The sequence below is a fragment of the Octopus sinensis genome, linkage group LG1, assembly GCF_006345805.1.
Source record: "Octopus sinensis linkage group LG1, ASM634580v1, whole genome shotgun sequence".
NCBI classification, from domain to species: domain Eukaryota; kingdom Metazoa; phylum Mollusca; class Cephalopoda; order Octopoda; family Octopodidae; genus Octopus; species Octopus sinensis.
The window spans coordinates 78895084-78920083 of NC_042997.1; the positions used below are offsets into that span (position 1 = coordinate 78895084).

Genomic DNA, 25000 nt, shown 5'->3' on the forward strand with positions numbered 1-25000 from the left:
TCCTCAGGGAGAGTACTATGGTAGGTTTAAAATCTTTTGTTCAACTTGATTGCTTTTAGAAACATCAGACATATTCATTGATTTCTATAACACACATGTTATCACACATTGTTATTGTGATTTGTGTCAAAATCAATCAATTTAACAACCTACCATATTAAAATGGTTTTTGTCATTTGAATGAAGGGGAGGGTCAATAATATTGAGTTTGAATATTTATTGTACAACATATAATTATCATTTGAGATATAATTTCGGTCTGTAGTTGGCGAGAAATGATAGTTCTATGTAACATCAAGGCTGTATATCATAGTGGGTGTAGGGGAAATGAACTAATTTTGTATTTCTATTTAACTGAATAGAAGAGACGTAGTCATGAGCAAAAGAAATATTGCATTACCAGTTTTTTTGGGTTTTTTTGCCTGAATATTTTAGGTTTTCCGGTGTATCTTTGTGTTCCTGAGTAGGACACTTCTTTCATTCAGGGGTAATTTATTGCAGCTGTTTACCATACCTGTCCTTAACGTGTCTTGACACTCCTCATCGACTCCTATTTCCTCTTTAGTGTCAACTAATTCATCATCTCTCGCGGTTACGTACGACAGTTGGTAGCTAACATGGTCTCAGATGTAAAGTCGTTTTATAAAATATGTAAAAGTCTTTATTGATGTATTGAGGAAGAGTTTTTCCTCCATTACCATATTTGAATCGATAATAAAAAAAGTAGCCGCAATGTTAGTTACATGTCAGAGAAATCTGCAAATATATGATAATAGACGACATTTAAATAAGCATGAGCTTATTCTAGCCCCTTGTCTGTTATGTTATATATCCTACATATACAGTTCTCAGTTATTGAAGTAAGACTGAAAGACCATAAATATATTAGTAGTAGTTTTCAATTTGTTAATCACTTCAAAGTACACAAGGACCACTCAACAACAATTTCCAACCTGTATCTCACTACTCATCTATTATATCTTCTGCTTTGACACTTCAGAATTCTATTATTCCAATGTGTCATCTTTATATGTTGCTAAAAATAAACGTGTACGAACATGGAGGAAATCTACATAACATTGTTATTACTATGCAACTGTGTTTCATGTTTTCTTTTCGTTAACTAATTTTCTCAAATTCTGGATTAACTATATCATGAAACTATAGTTTTCATTTTTAATGTTGAAAATATTCTAATTAAAAAATGCTGTTTGGTACTTTGATGTGTCTGTATTTTACTACTATGTCAAGTGGACCTCTCAAACATCCTGTACTCTAATAATGAATTAGAGCTGAAGTAGGATATGTGATTATGTACCAGGTGACAAGACAAGGTTCTGAAATGAAATCTTTTCCACCAGTTTCCCCTGGCAATAGAAGGGAAATAATGTCAGGTGTGTTTATCTTCAAACTGAGTACTTCGTTAGAAATAGGAACCATTCTCCCCAAAATGTTAAGAAGAAAAACTGACACATTGAACACTGTCTGTAAAAATATATAAAAAGAAGACATGGACTGATGGTTGGAATACTTTGGTCATAGGGTTGCTATATCAGAACTGTCTAGAGGCTACTTTTAAATTTCATACAATTTCCATTCATGTTCATTTGAGGCACCTAACCTTTCTCATATAGATATCACAATTCATGTTGTACTTCACTACCAAACCCATCACTAAAAACTTTCCTCAGTTCATCCTTATTCTCTTTTCCTATGAACATCAACCTTCAGGAGTCCTGATAGACATCAGCCATGTTGAGATAGGGCTGTCCCTCCTCCTATGTATACAATAACAAATAATAAAATAAGCTTGATATGACACTGTGGCTGTTGAAGTTCTAGTCTCTCCTGGGCTGGGTTTCTGTGTAAGGATTTTATAAAAGTTAGACTTACATCACTACCAGAAATATCAACATGATACTGAAAAAGGTATATAGATATTTTGGTGCATAAGCAAAGAAATAATGAAAAATAACCTTCTGGTCTTTTGCTAAGAAGCTCTCTTTTAACTTTGTTACATCTCCCTTACACATCATTCCACAATGTGTGATGGACTTATTCTGTAACCTAGTTTAGTACCATCAGCTGGCACATAGGGTTCCTCTAGTGGAAACCACCTTGTTGCAAGCATCCAGGCCACTTACAGTGTGAGGATCCTACCTTCTTCTAGCCTTCGAGGCATTGCAAAGTGTCATGAGCACTGATTTCCATTTTAAAATATTTTTTACGGCTTAGTTAGGAGAAGAAAGAATCACTTAGACCAGATACCTACTTCAAATACTTGAATGTTGCTAAGAGCATTCAAAGGTCTGGTTACAGTGTTAAAATGATCATTGGATTAGATTTACCTCTGCAAAATAACCTTATGAGTTTCATCACATTTTCTGTATACCCCATATCACTTACTCACTCCTTTCTTCTTTCCTTCCTTCCTTCCTTTATGATCCCATCACTTCACTATCATATTGTACACATTAGCCAAATGTGAAACTTCTATTGTCACCTTTTAAACTTTTCTTCTTTTATAGGTATTTACCTCAATGTATAAAAATAACTTAAAATGCTATGACCACTTTACAACTAAAACATCCATAGTTTCTACAAATGATAAGCTTTATAGTCTGCTATCTTTCATGGTGACCACATATGAGGTGATATCAAAAGGTTCCTGGACTAATTATGTATAGTAAAGAATAATTTATTTACCTAATAATAATTTATTTAAAATCACCTCCTTTGAAATAGTCATCTTGTGCAGCAATACACTGGTCCCAGTGTTCCTGTCATTTTTTGTAAGTGAGTCAAGGACCTTCTGTGGTTCACTCTGGATCTCGACAGTGGTGTTAAAACAGCAACCTTTGAGCTGCATTTTCATCTTGGGAAAGAGATGGAAGTCCGCAGGTGCTAAATCTTGCAAATAGGGTGGGTGCAGAAGCAATACCATATTTTTGGTAAGAAACTCACATGTGAGGGAGAGCTTGAAGAATCCAGTTCTTCATGCTCCACAGATATAGTTGTTTTCGCCAAATGGTCTCCCTCAAACATTTTAAAACGTCACTGTAGAACTCTCAATTGATGATCTGGTCCGGCAGGAATGAATTCTCAATACACTATACCACATTTCCAAGGGTGACACCTGTGGCAGGTCTTCCAGATCATTCATCATCTTCCAGGGATGTTCTTTCACTTTCGAAGCATCAGTGCCACTTGAAATATATCCCATTGCCTCATCACCATAAGCTTACTGAAGCATGCTCAATGTGTCTGTAGTAGACTTCCGAAGTTTAATGCAAAATTTCACATTGGCTCTTTGTTTCTGTCTATGACAAAATTACAGACTACAGCATAAATGTGATCACAAACACACAAATTTCACAACTCGCAAAGTAAACACAGCGATGTCACTTGGCACCACTGCCTCATGAAGGTCACTGCTAATTCTCACTGCACATGCAAGCAGAAGTAGTTTGGGAACTTTTTGATACCATCTTATATTTACACTATAGCCAAAACTGTATTGCAAATACTTTTCCTTCATAACAAGAAATGCTTTTAGCTATGAACAGTTGTTGAGTCTACACAAGGCACAAGTGCATTAAAACACTGCTCACATATCTGCTAGTGTGTTTTTATACACACACACACACACTCAGAACTTGAGGTGCAGACATGGTTGTGAAGTTAAAAAAATTTGCTTCCCAACCATAAGTTTCAGGTTCAGTCTGCTGCCAGGTACCTTTGGCAAGTGTCTTCTATTATAGCCCCGGGCTGTCCAAAGCCTTGGAAATGTATTTGAAGGGTGAAAATTGAAAGAAGCCTGTTGCATTTGTGTATATGTATGTGTTTCTGTGAGTGATTTCATATTCCCATCATCTACATGTGTTTTGCTCACTGGTTGTAAACAGTACCTTCACTTACAATGCAGTCTGCTACAAAAGCATGTCCATGTTACTGGACATGTTGCATGATCTTTGTAAACAAAAGATCATTTCACTGTCATTAGTTTCCAGTTCTCCATGTAAGTGTGTCCAGGCCCTTTGGTATTTGTTAGACTGTGAGATTATTACCTCTATGGGAAATAGGTGGGGATTGGCGACTGGAAGTGCATGTAGCTATAGAAAACTCTGATCCGTGCAAGCATCGAAAAGGAGATATTTAAATAATGATGATTCTAGACCACATCCAGACTGATAGATAATCTTTAATAGTATGGCCTACTATACTCACCAGCATGCTATTCTCACTACTAAAGTACTATAATACTAAGCCACTGAATTACCAAAGTACCTACCGTCCTTTTCAAAGCCCACTCTATGTATTTACTGCTCTTCTCAATTCTTACTGTACATCATCACCTTCAGATCATGTATGAAACAGTACTTTCTTCCTTGAATTTTCATGGAAATTCCTTCACTAACCACACTTTTTCTGTAGTTATCTTTTGGATGAATCTAACCTCATTCACATTAATTACACCTGTTTGAGAAGGTTTACCTTGGCGGTGGTCATTGCATGATCTTTTTATTTAAAAACAAATTCTTGCTTATATCACTACCTTTTCTATACCAGATGATTATTTACTTCTTCAACTTTATTTATAATTTATAGTCTGATCCTTGTATACCATTCAATATATATAGTCTTCATTTCCTTATTTGTATGTACAGACACCCTCATGTTATGAAATCATTATATCTGCATTTCATACTAGAATAAGCTGGATGAGATGTCAAAGTTCAAATCAATTCTTATTTGGAATTACTGTCTCTTAGACCAGTTGGATGGCCTCATCTTACTCATATTTGCTGTAACATGGAATTCTATAAGGGATTCCTGTATGAGTATTTTATTTTTATCCATTTTCTTACATAGTCTGTTGCAACTTTCAAATGTAATATCTTCTAAATTCAGCGAAAATAGTCACTATTTTTATTATTATTCTTATGGTAATTTTGTAAACATTTCATTTATACTGAGGACCAACCTAGAAGAAACAACTTCTACAGCTATGGTAAAGGAGATCTGTCAAGGAGGTGCTTCTTTCAAATGAAATTGAGCAGTAAGGACTGAACTCTATAAGCCAAAGTTCTTATTGCATCATGATAAAGTATACTAGACCCTGCCTCTGCTTCTGCTCTGTTTATTTATTATTTTTTTTTGTTTTGTGCCAGACTTAATATGTGAAGGTGTGTGGTCTAGTGGTTAGGGTGTTGCACTCATAATTGTAAGATTATGATTTTCATTCCCAGACTGGATGATTCATTGTGTTCTTGAGCAAAACATTTCATTTCACATTGCTCTAGGCCACTCAGTTGTAAATGAATTCCAGAAAGTTATCCTGTGGTGGTCTGGCATCCCATTCAGGAGAAAGTGTTGTTATCTCAGTGACTTCCATGCTAAGCAAACTGAGCTAAACTCCAGCCTCATGAGTCCTAGTGCTCATAATAGACCTAAGTCTAGTTTAATACTATCTCCTATTTGCTGTATTTCAAGCATTTGCTCTGGGTCCCTGCCTTGAGTCAATTGATATCCTACATCAAGGTCTACCACCAGGTAATGCTGGGGTCTAAACCTGTGGGTAATACCTTAAGAGGATGCCATATCAGTTAGCACCTAAATCCATTACCTTGATGCATCTCCCCGACAAGTGCAAAATTTAGAGAAGCCCACATATGGCCATTGACTTCCAACTTGGCTACTGACATGGTTTGAAGAATGGTTTTCTTTTCATGGGACTGAGATACCTGGTGCTTTGCTGTACTCAAGAAGATCTGTCCTTCACTACAGAAGTGCTAAGGCCACTCTGTCTAATGAAAAGGATTGGGCTGCAAGAATTGTGTACCTGTGCAACATAAAAGCACTCGTGGTGCCATGTTAAAAGCATCCAGCACACACCGTAAAATGTTTGGCACTAGGAAGGGTATCAAGCCAAATCAGACTGGAAACTGGTACTGTTCTCCAGCTTGCCAGCTCTTGTCAAACCATCCGACCCATGCCAGCATGGAAAATGGACATTAAAGGATGATGATGATTATGAGTCTTGCTTTTCCTGTTTTCTACAAATAATCATCCACTTACATCAAAATAAAGAAAAAGAAAACAAATAGCAAGAAACAATAGACTGGACATTCTCTCTCAAACCATACCCTACTGTCTTTGGAAAAAAGAAAAGACTCGTTAGATAATATAGTCTGGGGATACCACTATATCTGAAAAATTATGGTATTGTTGTAGTTGGAATGCCTTTGGTCATAGGTTTACTCAGTCAGGATTGGCTGGGGCAATATAACAATATTGTAAAGTCATTTTTGGTATTTTTAACTTGTTGCCATTGTATATATTTGCAGTATTGGCAATCAGTTTTCTTTATAAGAAATTAAACATAATGCTAGTCATAAAATACTTATTTCAAGAATGTACATCAATCCAATATACTATTTAAAATGTTTCCTTTCACATTTATATGATTATCATTGAGGTTTTCTTTTATTCCATTTTTTTTTCCACACCTCTACGACCACCTTCATTCATGAAGCATGAGTATTTATTCTTTCTGCTTGAAATATTAAACATATTTTACCAGAATACCTGAAGTGTTAACTAACTTTTCATTTCTCACTGTCACAATTGTTTCTTTTGCTCATATAACAACAAAGCAAATAATTCACAATATGTAACCAACAGAGTCCTTTGGCTTTGTGATTTTTAACACATTCCAAGTGTTCTTAACAACTCATCTTGCTTTTCACTTTGAGTTCTTTTTAAAATTATAGTAAGATCTTACTTGTTATTTTTAAGATGTTTATAGGATTGGTCTCCAGGAATGAGGGAAGATTAGATTATATATTAAACTTTTATATATCCCTATAAAGATAACAAAACAATTCAACACATTTGATGTCAGATATTATTATTATGTTTTATAAAAGACAATAAGAAATTATTGTGGAAAATAAGGGAATATGAATGATTGCTATCAGTTTTGATTGTTTTTGCATACATACTAATGTTTGAGAAATAATTTATGTGGACAGGAAACTAATATTAGTAGATAAAGTTAAGATTAACATTTCTGTTAGATCACTTTCTATAATTTTAAACTCAGATAAGTCTTGGTAATAATAACTTATAGAGATGATAACAATGAAGTTCACTTCAGTGTTAAAATAAGAAGACAATAAATTAAGAAAAAATGTAGAGCTGCAAAAAAGATATGTGATATCTGAAAGTATTAATATAAATAAATGGTATTGAATTCAAATAACACACAATCTTTGTGCTGTGGTTATTTATCACAAAGGCTATGTCCTTCATATTAAATAAACAGGCATTGAATTTGTCGAAAATCTTTGCAACTTATATTTGAAATCATTATTTTCTATTTTCTGTTGAAATACAACAGACATCCTATGTCTAGTAAGAATTACATGACCTCTAGCATGTCTACAGCTGATGAATGAATTGAGCAGTGTATTTAGAATTTGAAATAATATTCGTATAGTTGCAAGAGTAAATAAATTTTGGCATGAGAGTTTATTTATGAATTCCAATCCTAAATAATTGTGAAATTTAATAAAGTGTTGAAATGAAAATAAATTATAAATTAAAGTCATTCATTTACTCATCAACTTCTGCAGCAATTCCATTTGCTTCATCTTAGTTCTCTTTGTCCATTGCCTGCTTGTCAATAAGCAAAGGTCTTACAGTCTTAGGTGTGTTCGTATGTGAGAGCACTCAGAAAAATATATAATTTAACTGTTGCTTGTTGATAAATGTAACAATAGGATTTATCCATCAACAAGTAGAGTTGCATGGAATTTGGCATCAATAGGTGTGTGTTGCTGAAAAGCTTGGTCTCCTTATGGACTGAAAAGAATTTTACCATTTACTATCCGACAGTAGTTAACCTAATTCTGGGTAGCGTTGGAGCTTAAAGATTATCATCATTGCCAGACACTGTCCATTTTAATAGTGGAATGAAAGCTTCAGCATAAATACCTCCCTCAGTGTAGCTTTGTATTTTATTTTATCCATGTGACTAAACATTGTAATATCCTTAACCCTTTCGTTACCAACCCGGCTGAAACCGGCTCTGGCTCTGAGTACAAATGTCTTGTTTTCATAAGTTCTGAATTAAAATCTTCCACCAAAACTTAGTCACAATTTATGTTCCTAACACTAGCTGAATGGTAACTATGTTATTTTACTAAATTCTTTGTTATATTTAAAGTAATTGAAAGAAACACAGAGCATCTCAAAATAAATACAGTAATGAAAGGGTTAAACAGGCTGTTCTCTAAGTACCAACCTACAACCACCTTGCAGCACTTTTTTTTTAGTGACATGTAAAAATCAAACTAACAAGGCAGCTTCTGTGTGATTACTCAACCCTTTAGAAACAGTGGCCCTGTCTTGTGAACTGCACATTACTGTTTTTAAAAAATGGCAGTACTTATTGGATGATGTCTTATATACACTATCTGGATAAAAGATTTGATAGTTATGCCTCTGATATAGCCTGCTACGTCACTGCTAACCCTAGGCTAAATAAATTTACATGTTTACATACCATTTAGAATATTCAGAGAATGATTTTGATTCAACTTTAAAATTTTATATCTGAATGACAAAGTTTTTTTTTCGTTTTGCTTAAACATTTTTTTGTCCTATATAGAATAGTACTTTGTAAATTGAATTTTCAACATTTTAAAGCAAATAAATTAAGATATATCACCAAATCCAAAATGGTAATTTATGTAAGCAAAAAATACCACTACGCAGCTTTTATTCTTACATTTATAGGTATTTCCAATGAGTCTGTGTGCTTATGCATGGACATGCTTATGGCAATGATAAGCGTTGGTGATCAGAAGCAAAATATATTTCATTTTATTATATAAATTATTGATCATAGCCTATTTAGAGTAGAGTAATATAATACAGTATTCAAGAGTAATATAATACAGTATTCTATGCAACTTTCTCTTTTCAGAACTTGTGTATGCCCAGAGATAAATAACATTCAAAATTTGAGTCTTGTACTTAAGTTTGCATTAAATTATCTTCTTATAGCAATCAAAAATCAAAACTAAACAATTGAGAGACAATATAAAAATATTTTAGATTTGATTACCTAATTAGTTCTAGTTGTGTGGTAAAAAGAGGAAATTTTTATCTATAATTTATAATTACTTGGTGTATTAAAACATTTTATCTTTTTGATGATAAAAGAATTCTTTGTACATAAAAATGAAGCTTACATTTGTGTAAAAACTAATGATTGTGGGATATAACCTGTGAAGTCAAAAAGCTTACATAGTAAAGATAATGAATCATACAGTCATATCTAACATCACATTGTGTTTCTCTGTTTCTTGTTTCTACAGGTTTCAGTGACTTTCATTTTGCTTTATTTTTTGTCAGTTAACATTACATATGATTTGTATTGTCCTCTAAATCTTTCTTCATCACAGATCCCATCAACAAGTTTATAACAAACTTTTTTCAGTTGTGACCCTTATGTTATCTGTTATCATTTCCATGCTAATATATTCACCTTCTACACTTCAACACACAAACATATTTGAAATGTAGTAAATGATTACGTATATCTCAAGAGAAGACACAAACCAAGTAAACTTCACACTCACCAGGAAATGGGAAATACAAATGGTTGTGAATACTGTCTTTCCCGGGTGAAGAATGTACCATTCAACATAGACTAGTGGTTAGTTACAATTGAATAAGAGCTAGGCAGAGAAAGATGGAAGCTGATAAATCACTATGCTAGAAATAGAACCTTTAACATAGACGACAACTGATAGCTTCTACAAGACAACTTGCTGTGAGCTACAGAGCAGCTTTGTGGATGGAGCAAAGTTCCAGCCAGATGATGTGGAGATGTGATAGTAGAAGCATAAAAGCTAAGAGAGAGGCCTGAAATGAAAGGAAGAAAGTTAGAGTGTAAGAAACAATGTCAGGTAGTTAGATGAGAAACTAAATACCATATATATTTAGCAAAGACAGAAATTAAGATTGAAAGGTTTGTTAATGTTCTGGACATGAGGATCAGAGGTCTGGTTTATTCCAGATTGCAAAGTAGTGTCTGTAAGAATAAAGATGTTGAAAAGTGTTTGTGTGTGTGTGTGAGACAATAGTGGTGTACTTACTTTCAGTAATACTGAAAAGGAAATGCTACTTCAAGAGGTTGATGAATGAGGAAATGTGTGAGAGAAAGAGAGAGGGACTAACTATTGAAATTGAAGGCTAACAGTTGAAATAGCCATTAACCCTTTAGCATTTAAACTGGCCATATCCAGCCAAATTATTTTACATGTGTTATGCTCAAACTGGCCAGATCTGGCCTTTCCCATCTATCCTATAATGTCATTCTAAAAATAAACAGTCGCATCAAAATCTCGAAGTGACAAGATAATGCTTGATTAATTCAAAACAACATGAATTAATAAGTATTACATTTGACAGAATAATCTGAATACTAAAGAGTTAAGGAGGATATGAGGGCAGGGAAAGTAGATGGACCATCAAGAATAATTACTGATATGTTATCCTTCAGTGATAGAAAAGGCAGAAAGGAAAAAAACATGTTAGTAGGCCAGAGGCTGGAGTGTTTTGCAAGACACTTCATGCCAGTCAGTCGAGTGACTCTTTTTGGATGTGGTCGGAGATACCTGTTTATGTTTTGCATGAGGTTAACATTTGCAGGGAAGAGTTACAGTCAATTGAACTACCAATTACTGGTATTTATTTTATTGAATCCAAAGGGATGAAAATCAAAGTCGACAAAGATCATCATCATATGTCCGTTGTCCATGCTGGCATGGGTTGGATGGTTTGACTGGGGCTGGCAAGCTGGAAGGCTGTACCAGACTCCAGTCTGATTTGGCATAGTTTCTATGGATGGATACCCTTCCTAACCCCAACCACTCTGAGAGTGTAATGGGTGCTTTTACACGCCACTGGCATGGGTGTCATTTACAGGACACCAGTATCTGCCACAACTGCAATTTTACTTGGCTTCATGAGTCTTCTTCTCAAGCACGGCATAATGCCAAAAGTCCAATTATTTGTCATTGCCTCCATGAGGTCCAACACTTGAAAGGAGCTTTCCACATGCCACAGGCATTGGCTACTTTACCTCTGTGAGGCCCAATGCATGCAAGGTGCTTTTTATGTGCCACCAGCATAGGTGCCAGTTATGTAACACCAGCATAGGTGCCAGTTATGTAACACCAGCATAGGTGCCAGTTATGTAACACCAGCATTGGCCATGACTACAATTTTACTTGGCAGGTCTTCTCAAGCACAGCATATTGTCAAAGGTCTCAGTTACCAGTCATTGCCTCTGTGAGGCCCAGAGTTCAAAGATCATACTTCATCACCTCGTCCCACATCTTTCTGGGTCTACCTCTACCATTGGTTCCCTCCACAGTTAGAGATTGGCACTTCTCTACACAGCTGTTCTCATTCATATGCATCACATGACCATACCAGCGCAGTCGTCCCTCTTGCACACCACATCTGATGTCTCTTAAGTCCAACTTTTCTCTGACATTGCACATTCAGCAAAGCATACTGGCTTCATTTCTTTCAAGCCTATGTATGTCCTCTGCTGTCACAGTCCATGTATAGCTATTCACACACAAGCATCATACAATCTGCCTTTCACTCTGAGGGAGAGGTCCTTTGTTGCCAGCAGAGGAGGATCTCTGTGAATTTTACCCAGCCAATTCTAATTCTGACAGTTATGCTCTCAGAGCATCCACCGCTACTACTAACTTGGTCACCTAGATAACGGATGCTATCTACTACCTCTAGCTTACTCCCCTGGTAGTTGATGGAGTCTATTTTCTGTATATTTTCAATGTTTATTGTACCTGTGCATCTTCCACACACAAAAACTATTTTTCCTGTTAACCTTCCTCTGATATTGCTGCACCTCTTATGTGTCCATAGCTTACACCAGGTAATCTTATGGAGTTTCTACCTATGCCTTTTCTACAGATTGAGCAGTACCATCTACCTGAGGGGATTTGTCTGTCTTCTTACTAAGACTTTGGTTTTTGCTAGATTAACTCTAAAGCCCTTTGATTCTTGACCTTGCTTCCATACCTGAAACGTCTTCTTTAGTTAAATTCCTCCGCTATTGCCTGTAGGACTATGTTGAACAAGAGGGAGTGCTAAACCAATCCTTGGTGAACCTACTTGTACCCTGAAGTCGTCACTGTATTTGTTGCCAATCCTCACCTTACTGATCGCATTCCTGATAGCTTGTACAGCTCTCACCAACCACTCATCTATTCCTAGTTTCCACATTGACCACTAGATTAAGGGATTGGGGGACCCTGTTAAAGGTTTTCTCCAAGTCAACAAAAGCCAAGTACAGAGGTTTATCTTTGGCTATGCATTTCTGCAGCTGCCTAACCAGAAATATAGCATCAGTGGTGTTTCTCCCTTGCACAAAATCAAACTGCATCTCATCTAGACTAATTCTCCCCCTAATTAGTTGGGCTATGACTCTCTCCATAACTTTCATCACCTGATCCAACAATTTGATTGTAATTATTTCTATCTAAGGCATCACCTTTGCCTTTGTAGCAGTTGACTTACATGTGACTAGACTATAACCTACACCACCAAATATTTTGAGCATCTCAGTGGTGATTCTTGATGGGCTGGGGGCTTTCCCTGTCTTCATATCCTTAATTGCTTTATCTACCAAGGTACTGTTTATTTGGATAGGTGGTTCCTCAGTTGGGCAGACTCTCCTCCTCCCATTCATTCTCCATGTTCAGCAGTCTTTCATAATGACATTTCTTTGCAGAATCATTAAATGCAAGTGAACCATCATCCATGTGGACACAAATTCCTCTTATGACATCATAGTTTTCTCTCACAAGCTGTCTTGCAATCCGAAACACTTCAAATTTTTGGTCCTCGGGTCTGGTATTTGAATTCAAAATGTAGAGAAAACAACTAAAAACTGCAGTTCAGATTATCTAAAATTTCTGCTAACTCCTTTTCCTCAAATGTTTGGGCAGCTAAGATTTTTCACCTACAATTTACAAAGTTTTATATTCAATATTTAACATAACCTGAACATTGCTATTTAACTAGAGATAAGGTAGAGATTAGAAACAGTAGAGGCACTCTCAGGAATGCTAGGGGTTAATTGATCATGAGGTTGATGAGGGAAAAAAGTTAGAAATGCTGGGGAGAAATATTTTTACATAAAGCAAAATTATTGAAATATCCTTTATGTCATGTCTTATTTCAGTGAAGAATCATGTATCTCAGCTTGTTAAAACCATATTCAAAGAAAGTTTTTATTCACTACTAATAAACCTATTTCCAAACAACTTTACACCATAATACAAAATCAAATCTTCCAATCTGTATATCAGTTACAATATTTAATTCTTAATGTTAAATATGGTACAAGAATAAATGTGGTAGAATACTGAACTGAAGTGTTGCAGTATTTAGTTACATTTCTTGATTTTTAAAGTTTAAATCCCGCTTTGATCACCTTCCGTTTTTATTCTTATGAAGACATTAAAATAAGTACTGAATATGTGACCTTGTGCCAATAACCAAAATCAATAATCTAAGTGACTAATATTTATTTATCATAAAATTACAACAGACAGTGAGCTATGAAAATGTAGAAAAGAATTTGATGATTGATATTCAACTATATGGATGTCTGTAAATATATGTCAGCTTACTCAATTACATTTTTCACTGCAATGTTGGCCTTGTGCCCAGTTAAAAGAAATCATTATGTCTAACTGTTTGGAATTGGAAAGAAACAGCTGTTGCATACTATTAAAAAAAAAGTAATATTGTCAGATCCTGAGAGGGTAGAGATATTATCAGTTTATGTTAAAGTTAATTAAGTATTTTTTAAATTATGAATGCATTCATTTAGGCACATAATTGTGAATGTCACATGAACATAAATTAGTAGCATTTTGAAGAATTTGATAAAAGAGGAATTGTGAAATACTTATCTAAAGATGGCAAGTTTGTGGTAGGTATGGCTCTTTGGTTAAGAAGTTTGTTTCATGTTTGATCCCTCTGCACAACTCCTTGGGCAGGTGTCTTCTAGCATAGACTCTTCTTAAACAAAGCCTTTGCTGTAAAATTAGAACATGGAAATTGCATGAAAGTCTTTTGGAACTTTTCTTGTTATAGAAGGGTACATATGTTCTATTACTTGGTTTAACTCCACCACTTGGTGCTTTAGCAGAATGCACTGTTACAAGCATTTGGACCAGTTCCTAATCTAATGATAAGTACTTCCTTCCTCCCATCAGTTTTGAAAACTCTTCAAGGAGTATACTTTCTTCTGACTAGTTCAGTTGGAGTTACAAAAACATGTCACATAATGAACTCAATAAATAGACGGTTCAAATTGCTAATTTAAAAAAGGTAGATATTCAGTGTTTTGTTGTTTCATACCTGCTTCACTAGTTTGATAAGGGAAAGTATTGTTTATAGCCTTTTTTTCCAGTATTTCTGAAGTATAGATGTTCAAGGAAAGTTAGTCTAATTGATGTTGTATTGTTGTAGTTTATTAGTACAAGGGAATGTTGGGCATGTCAATTGGATGCATTTCTTGGGAGGAGGGATAAGGAGAGACTTAGTAGTAGGTGTGATAAGAGGAAAGAGCAGTGATTGCACATTCAAAATAGTTAACATATATCAGTATAAGGAAATGGACCGTGTTTTGACAGTGGATCAGAGGTTGAAAGATGTTTGTGAATGTTGGTTTTATCAAGTGAATGCCTGTTCTCATTTTCTTGAATGTTCTGTGTGATACTCATTCTAACCCATCATCAGAAGTATACTTTTAAGCATTACAAAATTTGGCTGTGGGTAAAAACCTAAAACATATTCTTTCATTTTTATTGATGTGGAGAAAAAAGAGAGGGAGCTTCCTGAGTTTCACATATCAGTAGCATAGAATATGTTTATATTCTTATTTTATTCAGTGAGATTTTGTAATTCTTTTATTCTTTTACTTGTTTCATTCATTTGACTGTGGCCATGCTGGAGCTCCTTTTAGCTTGGTACTTCTGTTAGTTTCTTTTGTCAAACAGCTAAGTTACTGGGACATAGATACACCAACACTGTTGTCAAGCAGTGATGGAGGGGGGAACAGAAAAGGATATACACATATATGTATGACAGGTTTTTTTCAGTTTTCATCTACCAAATCCATGCACAAGGCTTTGGTCAGCCTGTGGCTATAGTAGATGACACTTACCCAAGGTGCCACGCAGTGGGGCTGAACTCAGAATCATGTGGTTGGGAAGCAAGCTTCTTACTACATAGTGATGTCTGCAAATTTATTTCACTTTTTCTGATTTATACTTTGTTGTGCATAAAACAGATATTGTAAGATACCCTTATGTTATTAATAGCTTCTCAAAACTTAAAGCTCCTGAAGAAGAAATCCACACTTTTTTATTGCGACTATGTTAAATAATTTAGATTTTCTTGACATAACATTGGAGATATTCAGGGAGTGCTGTTGTAGGCTGTTGTCAATGAGTTGTAGGATAGAAATTTGATTTTAGACGTTCTCATAAATGAGAAATGAGCACACCTGAGATTGAATGTAGTGATGTCCATATGTGCAAAATTTCAGGAAAATGTAAACTCCTATATTTTTGAAAATTCATTTATTTATGTGAATATTTTAGCTCATATCAACCATTTCTCTAATGAAAATAGCAATGTATTTTGTCTAAATGTAGTTTTAGCAGTAGATTTAATTGTAATAATCTTAGTTATCGTTCAACTACTATGACTAATATCTGTATAAGAAAATGTGATTGTATAAATATAAGCAGTCATTGAAAATAATTCTTATCTTTTGACCACAATAATAAAAAGTTCAAACTGAAACAGAAATTATATATATATTCTGATGAATAGAATTTACATAATACAATAACTTGTACAAAAGGAGTGAATTTGACATAATGATGCATAATGTGTAGAAATTCAGAATATGTCTTTCTAAACAATACAATAAACTTTGAATGTTAGTTTGTTTCAAATGTCCTGTAGCAATAAACAAATGAAGTTTGTAGTGTGAGCTGAAGGAAAAACTCCACGAGAGGAGTGCAGTCTCTCTGATAGCTGCTACCTTTGTGAATAACCTTAGTAGTTGTAATTGAAAGATAAATATGTATTTTATAAAACCATAAGCAATATTTGCTGGATTGAGCTATAGTTCATTGCCAGCTACTCTCAAGTTTGCTTGAGACACTATCACTAAACATGAAAACTTTCAATATCTCAAGCCAACAAAGGAACTCCTTTATGGTTGCTCAACCTGCAAGTAATAGCAGCCAAATTTCAGTAAGAGATAGAAAATAAGTAAAATTGCTGTGGTTTATATGGAAGTTGAAGTGCGTAAGGTTAATGCATCTAAGAATATATTTTGGATGTAACTACTTAAAGAGGAACAAATGGTTTTATTTAATTTTTTTCATAAATTTATTCATTTATCTGTTGTGATTCTTCTTTGTTACAATAATCTAAACAGCTGGTTTAGCTAGATGTTGTAAGTTCTGTTTCTTTGGACACTTGATGAGTCTTCATATTCTGTTAGCTATTTACATAATAGTCAGTGAGAATATTTGAAACTTTTTTATGTACAACATAATGAGGAAATACAGAGGATATAATTGACAATATTTAACAAGTTATGACCATTGTCCTTACTCTTAAGGCATAGTGATGGTAAAAATAACTGGTGTGTAATGTTGCAAAACATGATTACCTTGTAATATTGATCTTGTTTTGTTATATATAAAAAAAAAAAATAAAAACATTATTATTTGCATGCAACCTATTCCAAAGTCTAACTTTTATGACTATTTCAAATGGTAGTTATGAAATTATCCCTTGTAACTTAAGATTGAATTTCATGAGAAACTTTTGTGTCTCATGAAATTGATTCATAAATATGAAACATAGCTTATAAATAGTTTAGATGAAGTTAGAAGCTACTTATATTTTTGGTGTACATTAAAGGTGTCTAGTTGTCAATCTCAGGACATGTACCAAGAGTGATAAAAATCAAACATGCAGTCAACATCATGGTGTTTGGCATGATCACTAGTGATGGTGATGTCATGCCTCCATTCATCTTCCCACATAGCCTCAGACTCAACACAGAGGCCTACATCAAGTGCCTGAAGGAGGTAGTGCTGTCCTGGGTCAAGAGGGTGGCTGCTGGAAGACCCTCTGTCTGGCAATAGGACCCTGTATCATACCACAAAAGCAGGAGAACCCGGTCATGGCTGTCAGACAATTTCTGTGACCATATCACTCCTAACATCTGGCCACCTAATTCCCAGACTGCAACCCCCTTAATTATTATGTGTGGGTTGCAGTTGAGTGAGAGACCAACAAAACTCCTTGTAACACCAATGATGAACTAAAGGCAAGGATTATGGCAGTGTTCACCAACTTCAAAGAGACCATCAAGAAGAGTTGCAGGAGATTCCAAAGTTGTCTGGAAGATGTGGTTGAAGTCAGTGGCGATTTTATTGAATAAATTCACTTTTTAGTATTTCAATATATTTTTATGTAATTTTGGTTAATTTATTTAAAATGAGATGTCAGTATTATTTTCATTTTTGCATAATTTAGACAACAGTTTATTCACTGCATCCTGTATATATATATATATATTTGTGGAGGTGCGTGGCTTAGTGGTTAGGGTGTCAGCACCATGATCATAAGATTGTGGTTTTGATTCCTGGACTAGGTGACGCGTTGTGTTCTTGAGCAAAACACTTCATTTCACGTTGCTCCAGTCCACTCAGCTGACAAAAATGAGTAACGCTGCGATAGACTGGCGTCCCATCCAGCTGGGGAACACATACACCATAGAACCCAGGAAATCCGGCCCATGAGCCTGACTAGGCTTTGAAAAGGGTGTATTTATTTATATATATATATATATATATACACACACACACACACACACAGATATATATAAACACACACACACACACACACACATATATATATATATATATATATATATATACATACACACACACACATATATATACATATAGATATATATATATATTATGTCAACATCGATAGCTCGGAAATTGAAATTATTATGCATGCGAGGAAATCGCTTCTTTTTTTCGAGGATTCCACCTGGATTAAGAAGACTGAGGATTCTCTTTTCGATGTACCGATGGGGGCATACGACGGGGCTGAATTATGTATGCTCATAGGAGCCTTTATTCTCCATAATCTAAAAATAGAATTCCCATTTATAGATGCAGGTTTATATAGGGATGACGGCCTTATAGCCACGCATAATCTAAACGGCCATGAATCAGATAGACTTAGGAAGGACCTTATAGCTTTCTTTCAAAGGATGGGCTTACGGATTACGATAGATGCTAACCTGATAGTGTAGATTTTTTAGACGTAAATTTTAATGTAAGATCGGATAGATTTAAACCTTTCCGTAAGCCCAATGAAAAGCTATCGTATATTAGCAAAGATTCGAACCATCCACCAGTTATCCTTAGCAACTTAGTCAGCAATGTAGGTAGAAGAATATCTTCAATTTCTTCGGACGAGGCAGCATTCCATAATGCTGCACCTTATTACGATAGCGCATTAAAGAATAGTGGATTCTCGGAGAAGATCCAGTTCAACCAGCTTAATGCTAATAATAATGCTGCACGAAGAACTAGGACCAGGAAAGTTTTGTGGTTCAACCCGGCTTTCATTTGGCCGTAAAGACTAATATAGGTAAGGAATTTTTGAGATTAGTCTCTAAGCATTTTAAGCAGGGTCATAAATTTACAGAATATTTAATAGAAGAACCCTGAAGGTTAGCTATTCTTGTTGCAGAAATTTCGCCTCTTACATTTGCCAACATAATAGGAAGCTAATGAGATTAGACATGGTGCCGAGCCCATTAAGAAATGTAATTGCAAAAACGAAAGCTCCTGTCCGTTAGAAGGGAAATGTCTAGTGAAAGGAGTAGTTTATAGAGCCAAGGTGCAAGTGGAAGGCTCATCGGAATACAAGACATACACAGGGGCTTCAGAAAATTCATTTAAAACAAGATTTTATTCTCATAAGAATTCTTTTAAATACCCAGAGAATAGGAAGAAAACCAGCCTAGCAAAATACGTCTGGGAACTAAAAGAAAAGGAAGCCCCACCTTTCAACGTGACATGGAGCATTCTGGACAGGGCGGCACCATACAGGCATGGAGCTTACAAATATAATTTCAAGTGCAGACTTTGCCTATTAGAGAAAATGCACATCTTATTCAAAGACAATAATTCTTTGAATCAAAGAAGTGAGTTAATGAACTTATGTAGGCACGCGGCTAAATTTAAAATGTCGAATATAAATATACCATATGGATAGAGTATATTTTGTATTTTTGATTTTGATTTTGACTCTTGAGCGCTACGACGGATTTATAGCAAAGTCTTATGTTTCTACATATATATTAGGAAAAACCTACAAACTTTGTTTTCATGTTATTGTATTGCATAGGATTACCTTGATTATTTATATTACCTTGATTATTTATAAATGACCCGAAATAGGATGTTATTTTATTTTATATGTCTTTCATATATATTTTTATTAATGCACCCATTTTTTAAAAGCAATGTTTTTTTAAAAAAAAGCAATGTTGTCAAAATTAGAATGTTTATATAAGTATGTGTATAGCAAAGCATATGTATTTGTAAGCATGCGTATCTGTGTATGTGTAAGTGAAAGTATGTTTGTGCTTAAGCACACATATACACAACGGTATGTATATGTATCCATTCAAACTTGTGTATGTATACTGGCCTCTATAGATGCCAATAACATCGTTACAAGTTTTCTCCACCCCTCCTTCGTTCCTTTTTCTCTCTTTCCCTTTCTTTCGTTCCCCCTCCTTGCTCAGTATATGAGAATTGCTACATAGATGAATTTTAGCTTGCGTGCGAGACGGTTTGCGTGAATATATGTACACATGCTTTTATGTGTATATTTAAATTCATATTCATACGTCTGTATATGTATGTATGGCGTTTACGCGCATCCTTTTGTGTATGTTGATATATATATGTAGATTTTAATATAAATATGTATTGCAGTATTTATAACAGGTTTATTTCTATGCATTAATTTGGACTGTCTTCATTAACGGCAATAGGTTTTTTCCTCGGTTTTTTCCTCGGATTTTATAATTTTTATAAGTTTTTTTATATATATATATACATATATTTTTGACCTTTTTGTTTATCGCTCGAAGATTGACCGTTTTTTCTAAAGGGCCAATCAAACAAGTCCATTTCTTTTTAAAGGTGTAGCGTTGTAAGAGTATAGATTGAATTAATATATAAGTTCCATTCTAGCAAAAACTGTCTGATGAACGGCAACGAGTAACTCAGAGTAACAGATTTGGTTGAATTTTCTGCTGCTTAAAATAAAGCATATATATATATATATGTATATATATATATATTATGTATTTATATATATATATATATGTATTTATATATATATATATGTATTTAATATATATATATATATATGTATTTATATATATATACATATATGTATTTATATATATATATACATATATATATTATATATATATATATACATATATATATATTATATATATACATATATATATATACATATATATATTAGTATTGTCCCTTTGATCCCCTGGTCGACAGTTTGCTTATTATTATTATTATTATTATTATTATTACTATTTTCAGCTTCGCCTCGTATTGCATATTATTTCTCCATACAGGGTTTTTTTTTCAATGGCGGCCCATTTTCGCGGGGTTCCACTGTTCCCTTCCCTTCTCTCTCTCCCTCTCTCACGTTGTCTGCCATTCCCCCCTTCCATTGCTAAGAGCATTTTTAAGCCAGCCCATCAGTTCAACCTTCGCATATTCCCGGTGCACCCGCCCTTGCCCACCCCCACCACCAATACCGGATATCTCTATATTTTTGCTCCATCTATACCGGATGTCGCTTCTCCCACCACCATTATAGGTGTCTACTCTTCGAACCCCCCTCTTCAATACGCTATTTCACCATGCATTACCCCTCTCTTGATATCCTACGTTCTACTTGCCTAGAACCTGTCATCATTTCTCTGAACCACCCCTCCCCACTGGTCCTCCCCTATATATTTCTGCCCCCCTCCCACATAAAAAAAAAAAAAGCACCATCCGAACGTGGCCGATACCAGACCCCTCTGGCACCTGTGCAGGTGGCACGTAAAAAACACCCACTACACTCGCGGAGTGGTTGGCGTTAGGAAGGGCATCCAGCTGTAGAAACAATGCCAGACTAGACTGGAGCCTGGGGCAGTCCCTAGCTCCCCAGACCCCGGTCGAAACTGTCCAACCCGTGCTAGCGCGGAAAACGGACGTTAAACGATGATGATGATGATGATACATATATATATACATATATATATATATTACATAATATAATATATATATATTATATATATATATATGTATATACATACATATATATATATATATATATATAATGTATATACATACATAATATATTATATATATGTATATACATACATATATATATATACATATATATATATTATGTATATACATACATATAATATATACATATATATATATATATGTATATACATACATATATATTATACATATATATATATATATGTATATACATACATATATATATACATATATATATATATATGTATATACATACATATATATAATATATATATATATATGTATATACATACATATATATATATATATATATGTATATACATACATATATATATATATAATATATATATATATATTTTTAATCCAAAAGGGAAACAAAAAAACAACAACAACAGGAACAATTACAGTATTATTATTAATAGGCGCTCAGGAGATGGAAGCAGGGAGGTATGACGTTTCGAGCGGAGCTCTTCGTCGGAAACATAAAGAAGGAAGAGAGAGGAAAGAAAGATCCCAGAGCGGGCAACAGGGAAAGAGAAAAAAAAGACGACTGGTGTTTACGAGTTGCACATGGTGAAAGGCGGATGTTGACGATAACAAGAGCAAAGTGGGTTTTAAAGGCAAAAGAGTGGAGACAAGGTTGGTAACCCAACAGATGTGTGTGTATGTGTGAGAGTGTGTGCATGTGCGTGTGTGTATGTTGTGTGTGAGGCGAGATGAAAAAACAAAAAAATATGTGTGTGTTAGTGTGTGCGTGTGTGTAGGCGTGTGAGGTAGGGCGAGACTAATGGTCAGCTAGCAGACGAGGTCAGTAGTAAGAAAAAGAAGGAAGGAGGAAGGGAGGTCAGTAGTAAGAAAAAGAAGGAAGGAGGAAGGGAGGGAGGGGAAGGGGTGGGGGCGTATGTGGGTGGGGCGTATGTATCGTGCCAGCGTGTGTTGAGTAGTAGTGTGTGGTGTGTCCAGTGTCGTGTGGTGGTATTAATGGCGAGTAGATTGAATGTGTGTAAGAGTGATGTATATATATAGGCAAGGTGTTATATGTGTGCGCGGTGTGTGTAACGAAAAAAGGGGGGGGGGGGTTTAAGGAAAAAGGACTCCAGCTGAGGGGAAGATGGAAGAGTGGTACCGCGAGAGACAGGCGTGGGAAAACCCAACGACACGCGACGGTCCCAGAAAGGGCGGGAGGTCTCGTCAGGTCCAAGGGCAAGGTGTATGCGGCGCATATGCAGCGCGAGCCGGCGCAAGTGCGTATGTGCGCGTGCCTGCGAGTATGCGCGTAAGTATGTATGTGTGTGGATGTGTGAGTGTGTCTGTGTGTATGTCTGGGTGGCAGTGTGTCCGATGAATGTATGTGAGTATGTGTGTATGTATGTGTGTGCATAGATGTATGTCCGTGTGTGTGTGTGTATGTGTGTGAGTGTGTTGTATGTACGTGTGGGTTGTGGGAAGTGTGTGTATGTGCATGTGTGTGCGCGTACATACAGGTGTGTGAGTGAGTGTGTGGTGTGTGTATGTATGTGTGAGTGTGTATGTATGTGTGTGTCGGATGCATGTATGTGTATGGGTGTATGTATGCGTGTGTGTATGTATGTATGTGTACGTGCGTGTGGTGTGGTATGCGTGTAGGTGTGCGCGTGTGCATGCATGTGCGTATGTGTGTGTGTGTGTGCATGTGTGGGTATATATGTATGTGCGTATGTGTGTGTATGTGCGTACATGTGTGTGTGTGTGTATGCATGTGTGTGTAGTAGGTGTGTAGGCGTGTGTGTATAGGTGTATGGTATGTAAGTATGTGTGGGTGTGTCCGTGTAGTGGTGTATATGTATGTGTGTGTATGTAGGTGTGTGGGCGTGTGTTTATGTGTGTGGGCGTGTGTATATAGGTGTAGTATGTGTGTATGTCTGGGTGGGTGTCCCGTGCATGTTTGTGTGTGTGTGTGTACATGTGATGTGGGTGTGTGTGTACGTGTGTAATGTATGTGTGTATGCGTGCGTGTGTGTGTATGTAGGTGCGTGTGTATGTGTGTGGGAGTGTAGGTGTGTCGCAGTGTCGTGCGTGTGTGTGTTATGTTGGTGTGTGCGTATGTGAGTGTGAGTGTATGGGTTGTTTGTCATGCATGTGTGTGCGCATGCAGGTGAGTGTGTGTGTAAGTATGTGTGTGTGTATGTTTGTGTGAGTGTGTAAGTGTGTATGTCTTTGTGTATGTATGTGCGTATAGGAGTATGTGGGTATGTGTGTATGTATGTATATGGTGTGTATGTGTGGTGTGTGTGTGCATGTGTATAAGTATATGTGTGTGTGCGTAGTGTGTGTATATGTGTATGTGTGTGTGTTTATGTATGTGTGTATGTATGTGTGTAGGCGTTTGTGTGTGATGTATGTATGTATGGGTGTGTGTCCGTGTGTGTTTGTGTGTGTGTGTAGGTAGATGTGGTGTCTGAGTGAGGGTATGGTGGTAGGTGTGTGTGTGTATGAATGTAGTGTGTGTGTATACAAGTGTAATGTATGTATGTAGGTGTGTGTGTGGTGTGTTATGTTTACGTGTGCGTGTGTATGTGTGTGTGTATGCGTGTGAGTGTGAGTGTATGGGTGTATGTCTGTGTGTGTGTATGTCTGAAGTAGGTATGTATGTGTATGTATGTATGTATGTGTGTGTGTGTGTGCAGGTATGTGTGGTATGTGTGTGTGTGTGTAGTGTTGCGTGTATGTATGTGGGTAGGGATGCATGCGAGTGTGTGGGTATGTATGCATACATACGTAAGCGCACATCCGAAGCAAGCCCCACGCACAAAGCGCGCTCACGCACCACAACGCACAAGCGTACAACGCAAGCCCAAGGGGCCGACCAAGCCCCAGCGCGCGCCAAGGCGCCGCGAGCGCAAAGGCCCTCGAACGCCCGCTACGCAGGAACCGAGGATCCATCAGCCAAAAACCGGAAAGCAGAAAAGAGGGGGGCTGCCTGGATGCAAAAAGGTGTATGTGTGTGTGCATTCAGTGTAAGGGTGGGCATGTATGTATGTATGTGCCTACATGTATGTTTGCATGTGTGTGTGTGAAGTATGTACGTGCGGTGGTGTGTGTGTGAGTTGTGTGTGTATGTATGTGCGTATGTATGTGTGTGTGTATTGTGTATGTATGTCTGTGGTCGTGTGTGTGTGTGTGTGTAAGTATGTATGTGTGTGCGTATGTATGTATGTGTGTGTGTATGTGCATGTTGGTTTGTATGTTAGTGTGTGCTAGTAATGTCTGTAAGTGTGTGTGATTAAACGTGTGAATGTATGTACGTAAATGGGTCTGCGTATGTGTGTGTGTGAACAGGCGAGGTGGGGAGGTAGGTGGTTGGGTGTGTGTGGGAGGTAGGTGGGTGGGTGTGTGCGTGTGGGAGGCAGGTGGGTGTGTGTGTGTGTGGGTGGTGTGCCAAAAAAAAAAAAAAAAAA

The 25000-nt window shown here is 36.1% G+C and overlaps 1 protein-coding gene across 3 annotated transcripts in view; it reads left to right on the forward strand.

Moving 5' to 3' along the window:
- LOC115212134 (Wilms tumor protein 1-interacting protein homolog) overlaps positions 1-25000 on the forward strand; it is a 130186-nt gene that overhangs the window by 2541 nt on the left and 102645 nt on the right. For all 3 annotated transcript variants that reach the window (XM_036502144.1, XM_036502141.1, XM_029780977.2), the window contains exon 1: positions 1-20. This exon is cut by the window's left edge. In XM_036502144.1, the coding sequence (XP_036358037.1) occupies positions 1-20 (20 nt within the window). The remainder of the gene's footprint in view (positions 21-25000) is intronic.